Here is a 16,534-nt window from a genome sequence, read left to right on the forward strand (position 1 = left end):
CTGATCAGAAGAGGGGCATACCTTTGGAGGTGTCACGTGTTTACTTATGTAAATGGTTCTTGTAACTGTACAGCTATGCAGCAGGCTACTCTGCATTCTCAAAATGCCCTTAACATGTGTGTTAGGGACAGTTAGTGCACACTTCTAGTGCATTTTATAACTTTTCCTGTTGCGCCGAGCATAAAACACTTAATTTCAACCACCTTCCACATGTGTTGCATTCTGTACATAAAAAATACCACATAGCCATGGGACACAACTTATGTTCAATAAGATCATTACATTGATTTGTGTACTTTGTCTTGGCACTATTATGCATATGGTTGCTTGCTTCTGATTCATGAAGTCCCTACATTCTAGCACGAGAGGTCTCAGATTCCTTGCCAGTATTAAAGGGGGGGTGGGGGTCTGAAACCCCTCGAGGACCCCCTGACTTTAAGCACTGTATGGTATGCCTGCTACTAGCAGTCAACATATTGTGCTTGAATGTGCAAAGCTGCTGTCACTGTCAGTTCGCACATGCGGCTGCAGTGTATTGCTTGCTCCTCATCTCTAGCAATTTACTCGGAGCATGGAGGCTAATGTGGCGATAAACACTGTCTTTCCGGCCTGATGCTGTACTGCAGTGTTTCCCAAACTGTGGTTCGCGGCGGATACACCCTGGGGCTGGGAAGTGGCTTGGAAATGTCGGAAAGGGACAGCAATTATGCTGCACTCATTTCTCTGTGCTACTAGATATCTCAGGTGTAGTGGAACTCATGCTCTTAAACTCTGACTTTCGCGAGCATTTCACTTATTTGTTTTTTAAGGGGGGGGGGGGGGGGGGTGATTTGCTTCGGAAGACGGAAAGAATAGGGACGGCATGCCGGCAGATCGCAGTACTCGCGAGGAATTCGCACCTCTGGCTCGTTCACAACGTGCTTATGTTCCTTGTTAATACCATCATCTTCAAAATGGCGTTCGCATATCTAGACATGCGAGACAGCTTTTCTTGCGACTCAAGATCTGCTCCCATTTAAAAACTGGGTGTCATTGCGAGGTGGTGCCCGGCCGGCAACGCGGGCGCAAAACATGATGGCATATGTAACACTCGCTTGATGTCATCAAGTGCACAGAGTTCACCGCATAGAAGTTTTCGTGACCACTGCGAGCACCATCCACACAAAAGCTAGCTTGAAAACCCGACAATACTGTCGTTACTGCAGCGAACGAAACTCCTGCTCTAGCAGACGATGTAGAAACGCTCGACTACAACGCCACTAGTTCGCGCGACCACCGCTTCAGCCACCTACTGAGCGGAGGCAGGCCAGGTCAGCCAGGTCTAGCCAGGCGGAGCTGGTGAAAGCATTGGTGAAAGCATGGAGAAACGCATGTTAAAAAAACTATTAGCTAACATGTGGTGCTGCGCTATCCGCCGCTGTTGCTGCAAGTGCCGTGCGTCCTCTCGTTTTATGACGGCGTGCGGCGGTCTATAGTCCAGCATATTCTTTGCCATGAGTTGCGACCGAGGTCGCATTTTGTTTACGTGAAAACTTCAATAAAAGAAAGCGACATCACTTACAACGAACCGAATGCAGCGCCACGGTGTTGTGATTTGAGTTCTGTTTACACAAGAAATTTTTCTCGGTAGTTGCTTTTCTCATCATTGCCCATAATATACTCGTGACATGCCATTTTATGTGCACGCCTTGGCGCGCGCATCCCGCTTCTCTGTGTAAATCTGTAGCTCCACTAGTGCTGTGGGGCGCACGGCGCCCAGCGTGTTCCGCTGTGCTTGCGCTTTTCGTCGTTTGTGCACATGTTCACATCAGTTTTGCATCTATAAATGATCCTACATGTCATTCGACGGGTGTCCTTTCGGCCGTCTTCGTACTTCCTGGTGCGTTTGTATTTCCGTGTCTTAGCGCGGGCGAGGGAACTGTGACGCTTGGGTTAATTACTGGGTTTTACCGCAGCTTCCTTTACGTGGAGTGGCTTCGCCCGGCGCTTATGATGTCTCGGGCATCGTAGGATCGTCTGGCATGGCACCACACAAGCCCCCAAATGTGCTCATTTTCACGAATGAAGATGGATCGCGCCAACCTCGTTTTCATGCTGTAAAGGAAACGCTAGGCATGTGTCTCAGCCCCGATCACTACGTCGTTTATTCACTCTCGGAGCACCAGGTTTGTGCCTTATCACCCTTGTCAGTGTCGTACGAGAGGTCTGACATAGGCACCAGGGAACGACTTCTTTCCAGGAAACGCGCAGAATATATCTCTCAGGATCAGGAGGAATTAACGCTACAATGCGTACTGAAAATGTAACAACGAAGAAACAGCCGTTCCACAAGCACAGCAGAGTGCAGGGAATTGGCTTTTATACTTCGTTACACTTCTAGAAATCACTTTCCTCCGCAGGTTAGTAGCGGTTGCAGGCTAAGGGTTTAGCTAATAACCTTTAGCTAGTTAACATTTAGCATTGCCCTTATTTATGGTACAGACTCTACAGGACTTGTGCAACATTGTGCATTTGAGCTTATATTTCTTACTGCTTATAGAAGCAAACTGATTGTCGTTGTCAATTATTCGATTTGTGTCTACCTTTTGCAGGTCAAAAGCACTCCTTGGTTGGCCAATACTAAACTCCTTATTGTTGCATGCACCGACATGAGCAGCACAACAAGACGAATCTTCACAGAATATTTTCTTCGTGGAGGGAATCTTCTTGTCATGGCAGCAAAGCTGGATTTGCCTGGTGTTCGGTACATGGAACACTCTTCAGGGCCCGAAGCCATTGCTACAGTAGTACATGAAGCAGGAGAAGACATTGCAGTGCTGAGAGGTCAAATACTATACCAGTTTGACCAGAATTGCAGGGTTAAAACTGTCGCACGGGACCAAGAGGGTGCAGGCCTTGTGTTTGAGCTTCGAGGAAGTGGCAACGGTGGATTGGCTCTTTTGTCTGAGGCAAGTGGTTCTATTTCTGTGCACATCAATACTTTGACCAAGATAGCGGCGGCAAACAAATCTTACAGCTTTCTGTTGTGCAGATAAAATTGAATCTGCACAGTGGAAAGATGTAAGATTTGTTTGCCGCCGCTGTGACTATCATTTTTCACCCTCATCTGACATATCCCCTCTAAACTTAAGTCCGCTGTCATCCCGCTGGAAAAGGTTGGCCCATGCCCATATGATGCTGTGTTCTATTGGACATCTGTAAAAACTTCTTATGTAAGCGTAGGTGAACTTTACTCATCTATTCTTAACTATTACATCTGCGTATTAGAGTCTTTATGCCATTTATTTTTCTCCTTGGTAGTTGAAAGTGCAACTTGTTTATGCAGTTAAGTGCACAAGTACAGAGCAATTTAGATTAAAATATAAATGACAGCATCAAGAAAGAATCTCGGTAGCCACTTGATTAGGAAAAATTTTTCTGTACTCAGCATATCTTTCAAATATCACTTAGTGTGTTTTAGCTGAGGATCTGCACATATCTCCTAAGCAGAAAGGGAGGTGCACAAAAAAATTGATCTGAATTTAGTTATCAAATTCAACTAACATTGCATTTGTGTTGGGAAAGCTTTACGCATAGCCGGGTTAACGAGACTGGAAATTCACTTCAGCAACTGTGGCTGCACCCTTATGTTTTAAATGGCAAGGTTTAATGAGGTTTATTGTTAAGTACGCAACACACTGGAAAAGGATGACATGTGATAGCCCATGTCCATGTCCATGTTATTTCCAAAGAGTAAAATTGCATTTGTTGGTGAAGGGTTATGTCTGGAACCCAGAAATACAGGCACTAAAAACCCCAAAATGGGCAGACTCTGAAAAATTGTGTAATAGGTGCGTAAGATCCAAAAGTAGGTGACATGTAATAATTTTTATTGCTTAATATCAATTGAGGTAGCAACAAAAGTCTGAAATTTGCTATTGCTGACCCCATCATACTGCTGTTATAAAGGAACAGCGTACGACTGGTCACAGTAGGGAAAAGACAGCTTCCACTCTTGGTTGCACACAGCGATAAACAGCATGCTTAGGTTCTGATACTTAGTGCTTAGTTCTGATACTTAGCCAAGCAGTTGGTAGTTCAAAACCTTGGTTATTTGTGTTTAGAGCATTCTATGCATATGCTTTTCAGATCCACTTGGAACTTGACCCAGTGTTCTTCAGTACATCTGAAGATGTGTTTGCACTCCTAAAGAAAGCAAATGAGGGCAGGATATCAATGTTGCGAAGCATATTATCAAAACACTTTCGCATAAACTGCAGCCGCAATGCATCTCACAAGTTGTCCACAGGAAATATCTTCGCAGCAACAAAGGTCAGTCTACATTGTTGGCATGTATGTATATAGTTATGACTTATTGGTATGGACACTTTGATTCCTGAGCAAAACTGCTCATTAAACAAGTTGTCTGTAATAATGTTCGTTTTGAAGGAAAAACAGCACGAATGGGGTGTTGGACGCAAAACGAGAAGTACACACTACAAGCGCTTTAGTGTAGTGCATGTAAGGTCTACATCTCATTATTCATCCAGCGTCCCTGTTTGCACTGCGTTTTTCCTTCAAAGTGATCATCACCCAACTAGTCCAACTTGCTCCCCTAGTCTGTAATAAGGAATTGCAAAGAAAAAAAGTAAAAAAAAAAAAACGTGCTGGTCAGCAGTGAAGTGAAAAATAAACAAATTCTTGGCAGCTTCAAGTGCATTATCCTAGTAGCTCTTATCTTTAAAATAATGTAGTGCAGTCTGGGACACCTAGTGGTCCATGAGATGCGTCATGGTGTGTCATGGCGTGATGACGTATCTCTTGCTAGAATTTTTCACATCCCATGAACAGAGTATATATCTGTACTCATTCGGCTCTCAGCTTTGCACAAGCAGCAGAGAGCGTTTTTTTCACAGCTATTCATGTAATGCAACAAATGGCAAGGCACAACAACCGGGCACCTTGGCAATGTTAAGCATGAAACTACAAAAAAAAAATAGGCTTTTGTGCATTCGAGCTGCCTTTCTCTGGTGTTCTGCGATCAAAATACAGGAAAAGAAATGCCCGGTTGGGGCAGTTGAGGTGTGTTCTCATTGCTGTCCACATTAATGCGACAAAATATGTAGGCCTGAATGACCTTTGTGATGTTTCACCTTGTCCATTGTACAGGCAGTAAGTTTCTGTCTTAACGAGGTGCAAATGCATTGAAAATGCTTGGTCCTGAAAAAATTGTACCTAATTCAGTTCATCAATGTTAACGAGGGTCATATTAATGGGCACAGCTGTATTTAGAAATTATCTAGTGTGTGATCTTGGTTTTGAATTCTGCCACGTTTTTTGTGACCTTTGCTGTTTGAGTAAAAACTGCTCTGTCCTCATCCCATTTGTCATGCAGGAAGTGCTTCAGGACTTTTTGACTAGACCACAGACTGCGTCTGGTGTATTCACGGATGGCAATGTCAGTTTTTGCTATGTCACAGAAGACAAGGCTGCATCCATGACAGCTACAGTTGACTGCCTACCTGTGATCATTCCATCTAGTGATGCATTTTTCTGCAGCCCAGCTTTCAACAGTGCTATCTACTTTTCAGCATTGAGGACACACAGCTTGGGCCGGCTAGCCCTTTTTGTTGAGAATGTGACAACCACCATGACAGCTATAAAAGCGTGAGATGACATTTCTTTTTTAGTTGTACTACATATGCTTAGTCTTTTCAAAATGCTATTTCGCTTCTCATGTGCTGGTGCTTCTGGTGTAGTGGCCTGTGAAGAGTCTGTCATTTTAATGAGTTTTATCACGTATTTTGAAGCCTTGCACTGGCCATTTCTGGGTTATTTTGGTTTACGGTGTCTAACGTCCCAAACCGACTCAGGCTATGCAGGATGCCGTAGTGAAGGGCTCCGGAAATTTCGACCACCTGGGGTTTTTAACGTGCACTGACATCGCACAGTGCATGGGCCTCTAGCATTTAGATGTAGCTGCAATTAAACCCGTTAAAGAAGGCCATTTGGTAAAAATTAATCTAGAGCCCTTCATTATGGTGTCTCTCATAGCCTGTGTGTAGCTTTGAGAAATTAAACTTCACATACCTCAGTCTGCTTGGTGACAGGCCTGCTCCAGAGCACTGAAGGCAGTGTATGTCATAATTAATAGGCATGCTGCTGTACTTGGCACTCTTTTTTTGTTTCAGTGTTTTGTTGTGGAAATGATTTTGTAATGTTTGCAAGAGCCTTACAAACTGTTTGTTATCCAAAGGCTGTTTTATGGTTTTATGGGGTTTAACGTCCCAAAGTGACTCGGGCTATAGGAACTCCGTAGTGTAGGGCTCTGGATAAGTTCGTCCACCTGGGGTTCTTTAACGTGCATTGACATTGCACAGTACATGGGCCTCTAGCATTTTGCTTTCCATCAAGAAAATGCGACCTCCGTGGCCGGGATCAAACCTGCGTCTTTCAGGTCAGCAGCCGAGTGCCATAACCACTGAGCCATCACAGTGGCTCCAGCCATTTCTGGTAGTAGAAAAATGAATTAACAACTAAATGTGAGGGGTATTTTTTTATTTTTTTTTGTTTGTTTGCAAATGAAAAGCATAGCCTACAAATGACTTGAGAGAACACAGCTTCCCTCAGGTCAATTGAAGGTCATTGCATGGGAGCAAACAGAAGTTGAGCATGTTGTTGCAGTTCAGCTCCACTCAAATTAGCTAGTAAACATTGGGAGGTATAGTGTGTGTGTGCATGACAGTATATTTGCACATGCTATAGCTCCTCTGTTAGGTCTGGTATGAATGCATTCAAAACAGCATTGTGTGTTCTGCCTACTTCTATCTGCACTTGCCCATGTGAGCCAAGTTTTTAAGGAAGTTTTTGAATGTGTCAGGTTGCTTCTTATATTGATGGATTGCCTGTCAAGGAGTGATAGCCAGGATGTACTGTCTTCGGCTGAACTTTTTGTAATGAAATTCACATAGTCATGTGAACAAAAGTAAAGATGTACTTACGCTGCTCATACATAGTTGCAGAAAATGCTGCTGTAACATGGCTGCTTTTTTGTCCTAAAATCTTGCAAGTAGCCATAGCAGTTTCTGTTTAGTGCTTGTGACACACGAAACCAGGACATTTGACTAGTAAGATTTTTGTAGATTTTTATTCCTTTCCTTTCTGTTTAGTTTGCAGTCCATCCATGGATCTGTCGCAATCGCCACACGCCAGCTGAATGGTGTAGGTAGGTATAGATGCATTATCACATGTAAAAGCTATCCAGGTGTGTTTAACTTTTGTAAAAAATGATAGCTTTAAATTTGTTCATTTGCCCAGTTGCGTGGTACAGTGAGTTTGTGGTCACCTATTTGGAAAGGGCATTTTTTAGCAGCAGAATATTTTTAAAAATGAAAACCAATTTTAGTTTTATAAAGTCTACAGTGAACTTCTTAAAAATTTTTATTATCAAATTTTAATTGTTATAAAATAGGCTATGTTTGGCAGAGTAGCTTTTTTCCTCTTCAGCCCATTTCTGGCATTGGTGGTTTTTTCCTGTTCTATTTCAGTCACTTTCATTATTCAGTACTGCCACTCTCTTTGGCTATAACATAGCAACTTGCATGGAAGTATGAGCCAGCTGGATATTGTTCTACAAGGTCAACCTACCCTTGCCAGTACAAAGTCAGCATAGTAAACAGTTTAGAACTCGAAAGAACTAAAAACATGACCTTGAACCCACTTTCTCCACACTGCGCACAAACTATCAGTTCACCTCTGATCCCAGCTAACAGAGTAGAGTAACATATTTGCTGTAACAATTAAAGTTGTGTGACTTTCTGAACAGCATTTTGAGCTTTCTTTTTTTACTCTGGTGAGGTGGTTTTTTTTCATGAGACTAAAATAACTCACTTCAAAATTTGCCTGGTTCTATCTTGTTCACACATTTTCTTGTGATGCATTAAGATTTTGTTCAACAAACGGCAGTCATAGGGCCCCCATGAACCACCATATTTTTAGATATATAACAGTAGTAATGCTTAATGCTAGTGAAAAAGAATCTAGGAACCTATAATAATCCTAATCCAAGTTTTTTTTTTTTTAATTACAAAAAAGCGTGTCAGAAGTGTGTCAGTGAAGCACTCACCTGTTTTGCATGGTGTTTTGTCAGTGCTGACTTGGTACATGACTTGAGGTGCATGTCAATGTATGTAAGATGTTCGAAGCAACGCCAGGAGCGGTAGCAGTAAACTTCAGTTGTGGCATTGCATTACCAGGTCGAGGAGGCAATGCATGGCTCGGTCCTCCTGGCTGTGCCATGTTCACAGTGTGTCTGCAAGTGCCGCTGGATTCACCACTGGGTCAGAAAAGTCCATTTGTCCAGCATCTTGCTGCCTTGGCTGTGGCTAAAGCTGTCCGTTGTACTGAGGGCTACGAGGTAATCTAACCATGCAGCATTAAATCATTAAATGACTTGGCCTTACGTGTAACTTGTAAATAGTAAACACTTGTGCAGTACAGGAAGCTAGTAATGGGAGCTTAGAAAGAAAGAAGGTAATGTGTTGAACTGCTTGCAAAGTCTTGTTTTATATTGCTGCAGCACTTGCTGAAAACCAAGGAAAGGTACTGTTATTGCACACTACAGGTCAGATGAATTACCAAAAGTTAGATGAGTAAAGAAAAAAAAATGCAGAGTCATTGTTAGAATGCCATTGTAAATGCACTGTTGTGTCATCTGAATGTAGCAGTCCAAGAAATGCTATTGGTGCCTTAAGATGTCACGTTCTAAGTAGATTAAGGTTGCATATTTTTCTCTGTCAGTTTTACTTCTAATTGGATTTCAGATTATATCTGGCTTTTATAATCAGCCATTACAGACATGCATTACTGGAAGTGGAAGGGCATCCTGACCAGCCAGATTCTACTTGCAGTTGACGAAATGAACAACTTTTTCTCTCTTTTCCACTTTTAATGCCTTGTGTTATAGTTAGGCTATATTGAGTTTTCTTATGCTAGCATTCAAGAACTCTGTTGATATCGTCATGATGAGTGAGGCACAAGTCTTTTAATTGCATCGGTATAAGCTGCCTTCTTGCGGCATTTCGCCTGTTTTCTTTCATTTTTAGGTGTACTTTTAGCTGCTTTACACGAACAGAGGCTTCAAAATATGCAATCAACATCTCTCTTATGCTCCATTATGTTGGCTACTTTGCCTACCATCTGAATCTCTTTCAATGAGTTGCTTCTGCAAAAATAATATGTTCTTGCATGGGAAGTTGAACATCTGTGTTCTGACATATTTTACTGGGCTTTCTTAAGCATTGCAGTTGGGCGGGCTCACAACAGGACACTAATTCTAATTCTAATGTTATTTTAAGAACCATTGTTAGATTACAGAAAATTTGCCATTTATCAAAAGGTGCTAAAGGTAAGGATGTGCAGGACAGAAAGCACTAAAGACCATCAGATCACCCAGACTGGGAAAGATACAGCTGATGATTCAAGATTGAATGCAAGCATAGGCAGCAGAGTTGCACCTAGTTTCAGGGGTTCTTATGGAACTAAGAAAAAGTGTTGACGGAGTAGTGGCTGCTGTGCAGAAATTCAAGGCAATGCTCTTCGGCCAGCTGATTTTCTGCTCATCTATGAACTGATTTAGAATGTAGCTAATGCATGCACTGGCTCATGTAGAAATCATAGTGACTTATAAAATGCAGAAATGTTAAGCTAGGTGAAAGGCAAGGTGTATTTTTATTAAGGTGTTGACAGTATTGGGGTTTTGATACATTGCTTGTAATGGCTGTTTGTTTTCTTCTCAGATGGTAAACATCAGAGTGAAGTGGCCAAATGACATTTACTATGGATCCCATTCCAAAATGGGAGGTGTCTTGGTCTCGTCCACAGTTAATAGAGATTCCATCACCTGTTATGTCGGTGAGCATGAAGTGCAGTGTCCGATATCTTCCATTGTGCTGTTGAGCTATTTCAGCTTGGTTGTTTCAAATGTCAAGAATGCCGGCCAACTAATGCGCATTAATTTCAGGCCTACACATGTGAAATCTTTGTTAAATTGTTAGTGTATGTGCAAACTTGATTAGTATATCTTGTGTATGCTGCATGACACTTTAACATTCCTGCTTTTTTCTAGTAGCTGAGATATGTTTTTTTTGGGTCAGTAGACCCTCACCTGTTGTGTTATCTGGTGGAGCATTTATGCATGCAATCTAGGCTTGACTGCTTGTCAAACCTAGATTGGAAGCGAGTGCCATAACTTTGACTTGTTTGCTTTTTGTTTCTTTTACTGTTTGTATGTTTGTAAGAGGTTTGTTTTTGTTTATTTCATCCATGGAAACCAGAGAGTTACGCATATTTTTTGTCGTTTTCCTGCAACACCCTCCTGCGTGAGGCTAGTAGTATGCTGAAAATAAAATAAAATGAACATCAGAAGTGTTGTGAAGGAAAGCTGGACGTGATTGCATTCTTATGGCATAGTTGCTGTGATATTCTGGCGGGGCCTTATTAGTGCAAGAATAATTTCCTTTTGCAGTTGTATGGACACTGTTCAGAGGACTGTAGTGTGTATCATTCCCTAAAAGAATGTGCTATTCGTTCTGAATTGTGGACATTATGGTGGAGCACCAGAATTCCCTGGAAACCACTTCGGCTCTCTTGGCCAGGCATTTGCATCACTTCAGTTTGATGTTTCAGGGGAAGCTGTAGGTAATAGTACAGTGTCATAAGGATAACTTTACTAGATTTGCACCTTTTGATTGCACTTTCTCTTCCTTGGTTCCGTTCTTTTCAGGCTGTGGCATAAATGTTTCGAACAGTCAGCCAACTCTTTGCATCAATGACATTGTAAAAGTTGCGCCATCTAAACTTGGAACATCGCAAGTGACTTCCCTCCTGACACCTGAAAAAGTCATTGCTAGAACATTGAATGAAATGGAATTTCTGGTGGCTACATTCCAAAGTGGTTGCAGCAACATGGTACTGCAAGAGTATTACAAATATTGGCTTCATGGGTAAGTGTTATGTTTGTACTGTCCATAAATAACATATTTAGGCACCTTGAAGGAATCACTTTAAGCCACCCGTCGCAGTCGCTCAGTGGCTTTGGTGTTCGGCTACTGAGCGCAAGGTTGCAGGATTGAATCCTGGCCACAGCAGCTGCATTTTGATGGAGGAAAAATGCAGAAATGCCGATGTGCTGTGCGATGTCATTGCACTTAAATAAATTAACCTGGAGCGCGCCACTACGGTGTCCCTCATAGCCCACCTGCAGTTTCGGGACGTTAAAACACCACACACTAACTACTTTAAAGGAGATGTACCTGGTATGTGGTAACACGCAGTATATTATAATAAACCTCTGTATGCTTCCATTTATTTTGAGCCATTCCTTGCTCAAACTTTATTATGGAGAAAGCCTGCAGTGATGCCATTTTGGTATCATTCTGTGCGTTCAGTGTGTCATTACATCTTGCTCCTGCTTCTTGAGTTTGGCGGCAACTGTGCATGCCCTGGGCTTCTTTCTCTCTTCCTCCTTTTCACCCCTGTCATCTCTTCTGTCTGTGCACAGTTAAGGTGTCCACCCAAGTGAGGCACTGGCTGTCATAAGTTTTTATTCCTTTCTGATTAAATATAATTTAGCCTAACCATATCTTAAATAAGTTAATAAGCAGCATCCAGTGCACGTTACATATTTCTAAACACTGCAGCTAAATAAGCTATTTTCTAAATAAGCTTAGCTTTCACAGTGCATGTTGGTATGGCCATTTTTGATACTTGGATACCAGACTTTCTATGCTTAGGATGCAGTGTCCGCAAAGGAAAGTTACTCTTCCTGCTAGCTTGCTAGCCTTTTGAAATGCTAAACTTGGAGGGGTAGGAGTGTTTGCAGTGCAATTTCATTATTAATTTAATCATTTATTGATGGTCTAAATGTAGCACCAAACCTATTATTCTAAGTGTGACTGCAGCTGTTTGTTTGTAAGTCTATTACTAATGAGTTGCTAACTGCTAGAAGCGGCAGCTTTTGCACTTGCTTCTCTTCTGGTGTTATGGGTGGATGAGATTTCAGCATGTTAGTTAGATGACAGCTCAAAAAAAATTCACAACAGGTAGCGCACACTGTTTAATGTACTGAGGAGCAATCTGATGGGAAGCAAGTGCTTTGATGGAGTTTGTGTGGCCTCTGTGGCAATGAGGCCTGAAAATGGGCTGGGAGTGGCTGCCACTGCCTCCCCTTCCTCATGCAAGTGCAGTGTGTCATGCATCACGTGACATTTAGGGCTTCACATCAGTGGGCACTAAATGCACTTAATGCACTAAAAATTAGCAGGCATGAGCACGTCCGTCATTGCCACTGCCCAGTGCGCAGTAGTCTGTGGAAAGGCGCCTCAGAAAAACTTCAGGCCTCCTTAAGGGTATGATGCAATAGCATTAATGGGTCCTTTGAGCAGCCTGGGGTCCTCTTTGCGTATCACTTCGCAGACACGGATACTGGTCTTTCTTTCACCATCACGTAGCGCTTACCCTTCCCTTTGGAGTACAATGCCGTAGCATTAGAGATCCTTCTCATGTAAGTACTCCTCCTGTCTCGCCTAGGCTCTGCTTACATGCCCATATATGCTGAATTGGTCATTTTCTACTTTGCGTTCATAGATTGGGGGGACCTCTTACCACTCCTGGTGCAGTGGTGCAGCGGTTAAACAATGTGCTACTGCTCCGGCAGGTGGCTGGGTCAAACACAGCCACCGGTTGGGCTTGCGAGACCTATGTTTCTCTTCCCGAGCAAACTCTCGTGACCACTTATTAATTTAATTGCCCCTTGCCATGGTGGGTAATTTGCTCAAATACATTGGGCAGATTGTGATGACGTCACAAGGTCACACGACCTAGGTGGCATGTGGGCCTCCTGCTTTTTCACTCGCAGTGCTGCTGGTGGATTTTTTGCGGAATGGGAGCCTTAACGCTATTGCATTGACATAACAGGTGGCATATTCACTTTTCTTTATTCCAGAGGCCAGGAGGTCACCCTGCAGGATTATGGATGCAAGGCATTGATCAGGGGCTTGGATGAGTATGGCTACCTGTTGGCAGAATGCTCTGGCAAACTATACAAACTTCAGCCCGATGGAAACAGCTTTGACCTGATGAATAACCTTATTGTTACAAAAGCATAGTTGCAGTGCGTCTGCCACTGCATTTGTTCATATATACAGCACATTTATTTTTTATACCACCAAAGATGCATTAACGCACCAATTTATGCATTTCTTTTTCAGATACTGATAAGGCTTGAGATTCTATTCTCTAAATTATATGCATAGAGAACATGTTGTCTTAGGGGCGTGTTCATAACTTAGTCATAACGGTCTTTCAGAGGTAATATATTGTTGCCATGTGAGGTCCTGTTAATGCATTTAAAATTGCTAGGTGATGAAAGTTGAGATTCCATTTTCTAAATTGAATGCGTAAATGACATACTGGTTTGAGGGACGTGTTGTCATGGGAGTCTTTCAAATGTTGTTTATCTGCTGCCACATCAAATGATGTAAATAGCTTGTAGTCTGTACTGCATGTATAGGCACAGTAGAAACTTGGCGCAAAAGCCATTGTCCAAGTTACTGAGATAAAGTAATATGGCGATTTCTGCCCACTATTGCTTTACTGCACCAGCCTTTTTCTACTGTTGGAACTTCCTGTGAACAAGTGTGCAGTAGTCCTTTTTGGTGTGTCGCCACTTCAATGTTTTAAACTACATAGCTTCTCATGGGGCACTAATGTGTTGTGAAGTGTCTAGTTACTTGGCAGCAGGAAGTGTCTTTTCACAAGCATTCCTTTGGCATTTTTTTCTACACCTAGGTGAAAATTTTATTGCAAAACAATAATTTAATACTCTACAGTGCTGCTCAGCCTGTGCAACTGGCCTTTTACCAATTGTTAAGGTTTTTATGTTAGGCCAGCTTCCTCGCATGACTCTGGCTGCATAAAGTGGTACTGAAAATTTTCATAATAAATGTATGTACAACTCCTAAGTGCTGTGATGTGAAATATGTTGATATGGTTTCTTTAATGACATCACATGTCATTTCATAGCCTGAAAATTCAACATTTCATTCTAATCTAAACAATGATTGCTGCAGTTGTGGTTAATTGTGGTTAAGAAGCCAGGTTAACAATTAAAAATGGCCTGAAGAAAGTGCAGAGTTGCAGTTTTATCTTTATTTTGGCTTTAACCTTTGAAGCCCTTTTTTGTGACATGTCTTTGCTGTTTTTGTACATTCATCTATTGTGATATTTGTTCTAAATAAATAGTATTTAAAAAAATGTTTTTCACAGTGCAGTAGTCTGTGTGACCTTTGAAAGCACCTTAAGGGACATTAACCCCTTTGTGGCGAGGCATCTATGTTTGTGCACATGGATTTTCAAACATTTTTTTCCAAGACTCTAGAAATGTTTTCATGAAGTCAGTGATGCTGGCAACATTTGAAATCTCCGCTGGACAGAATTGTAGGGCCATTTCGTGCATAGAAAAAAGAATTGCTTTTCTAAAACAAGAAATAAAGATGGACGTCTCAAAGTTCTACGGTGCGCCTGGGAAGCGCTGTAATCTTTTTTTTTTTTTTTCACGCAACGGAGTGTTTTACTAAAGGACACTGTAGCTGATTTATCGTTGCAGAAGCTGCTTTGGATAATAAAGAAAATAATTATTGGGTATAAATGTTTTTTTGAAGAATAGGGCTGAAGTTTCATTAGCGTGGAAGTGTGCACTATTGGTTATTTTCGAGCTATTCGTTATTTTTGAGAAATAAAGGGTTAGAAATATACACACACAAATTTTCAAATTTGTTTTCAATAGCAGAATATAGTGCATGGGTGAAAGGGTTAACGAGATTGTCCATTTACTTTCACAAAATGGAAAGTTTCTGCATTACATTCATAGCATTGCATGCCTATTTTAAATGTCTTTCCTCACTTCAAAAGTGCCATCATAAGGCCATTCATGCTTGCCACTAGTGGTATCATTTGCGACATTATTGTAGAAGCCAATACAGGCAAGTCCAAAGCATTTCTTTTTTTTTTGTGATAAATGCTGTTTGTTTGGCTTGACTTGGTCATTCTTGGCCTAGCTAGCAACATGGTGAAAACTGCATGCAGTCTATTATGTTGCGCAAGGAACGCTAGTGTAATCAGCTTTTTTTTTTTTCATTTCTTTGTGTCATAAGCAAAGGTTCTGGAGCATGGTTGATTAATCTAATTGGGTCTTGTATACTCTGCAACAAACAACCATAACAAATTCCCTTTATTTTCTCTCTAAAAGCAGGCATTGTTAACTGAGCATAAGTATCTGGGGCATACTGACAAATAAGTTGGTTCATAAAAAGTGCTGCTTTGATAGTGGCTACCATGGTGATTCCTAATAGCTACAAAGGGACACCAAAAATTTGCAAAGGAAGCTTTGTTATCGTTTTTAACAGCTTAGTTGTTTGTGGCTGTGGTTCCAATATGCTTGATGCTCATAAGTAGCAGTAACATCTATAAAATATCCTTTTGGACATAAGTAAAAGGTAAATGAATCGGGGTTTATCAGGGGTATTACTTGCATGTGCATAGTATGAAAGCCGTGTAACCACTAGCCGATGCTTATACACACTGTCATCATCAACAGAGTTGGGTCCGCTCCAAGGCAAAGGCCTCTCCTAGTGATCTACAATTGCTCCAGTCTTGCACCAGCTGCAGCCATCTTACCTTAGCTAATTTCTTAATGTCGTCACTCCTTCAAGCTCTCTGCCGCCCTTTTGCCTTGCCTTCTTTTGGCATCCAATTCAACAGACCATAGATTTCAATCTCCATGCAATATATGTCCAGTCTCTATTGTGCTCTTTCAGCAAGAATGTTTCTCCTCCAACTTATGCCGGATTCTTTCTCTCACTGTTAAACCTGTCATTTGCATTTCCACAGTTTACCGTACTGTTCTCATATTTCAAGCCTTTCTCTTAGCTTCCAAGTTCTTGCCCCATCAGCACTGGCAGCATACATCAGTTACTCTCCTTCGGAGTGGTGTCAGACAGTTGCAGTTCATAGTTTGGGAGTTACTGCTTAATGTACTCCAACACTCACTTCCGATTTTTTTTTCTTATGGTGTGGATCTATTGTGGCTCTTTGACTTTGGCAGATGTACTCGCATGCTACTTCCAGTATGTCAGTACTTACTGTAAAATGGTTTCTTTGCTGAACATTTTGACATTTTTTCATTGCTTCTTAACATTGAGTTGCTTACCAGGGTACTGCCTCAGAGGATGGGATGTTACTGAAGTGCTCCCTGCGAGGCTCTTACATTCTCATTTTAATGCACTGAATGGATCTTGAACACGCAGTGAATAACAGCGCAAAAACTATGTCTCCCTGACTGACACTTTTCTACTGGTATTTTCGCACTTCTCTTGAGGAAGACTAAGGTCACTGAGCTTTCCTAGTAGATAAGTATATACTGTGCACAAACCTAGAAAGAGAGAATGCTGTACAGTACATCTTACATCTAATTTACGTTTCATTACAGAGAACACCA

General features: G+C 41.7%; 1 protein-coding gene across 1 annotated transcript; it reads left to right on the forward strand.

Moving 5' to 3' along the window:
• Positions 1–1,333: 1,333 nt before the first annotated feature.
• LOC149350726 (biotin--protein ligase-like) lies at positions 1,334–14,303 on the forward strand. The gene is made up of 10 exons (XM_089579835.1): positions 1,334–1,879; positions 1,956–2,165; positions 2,592–2,948; positions 4,129–4,311; positions 5,375–5,646; positions 7,149–7,204; positions 8,235–8,395; positions 9,777–9,891; positions 10,763–10,982; positions 12,983–14,303. Exons 1-10 carry the CDS (start codon positions 1,826–1,828, stop codon positions 13,143–13,145), a joined length of 1,791 nt encoding a protein of 596 aa, XP_089435961.1. The 5' UTR covers positions 1,334–1,825; the 3' UTR covers positions 13,146–14,303.
• The last annotated feature ends 2,231 nt before the right edge of the window (positions 14,304–16,534 follow it).

The sequence above is a fragment of the Amblyomma mixtum genome, chromosome 3, assembly GCF_055824585.1.
Source record: "Amblyomma mixtum isolate Tamu chromosome 3, ASM5582458v1, whole genome shotgun sequence".
Classification (NCBI taxonomy): Eukaryota; Metazoa; Arthropoda; class Arachnida; order Ixodida; family Ixodidae; genus Amblyomma; species Amblyomma mixtum.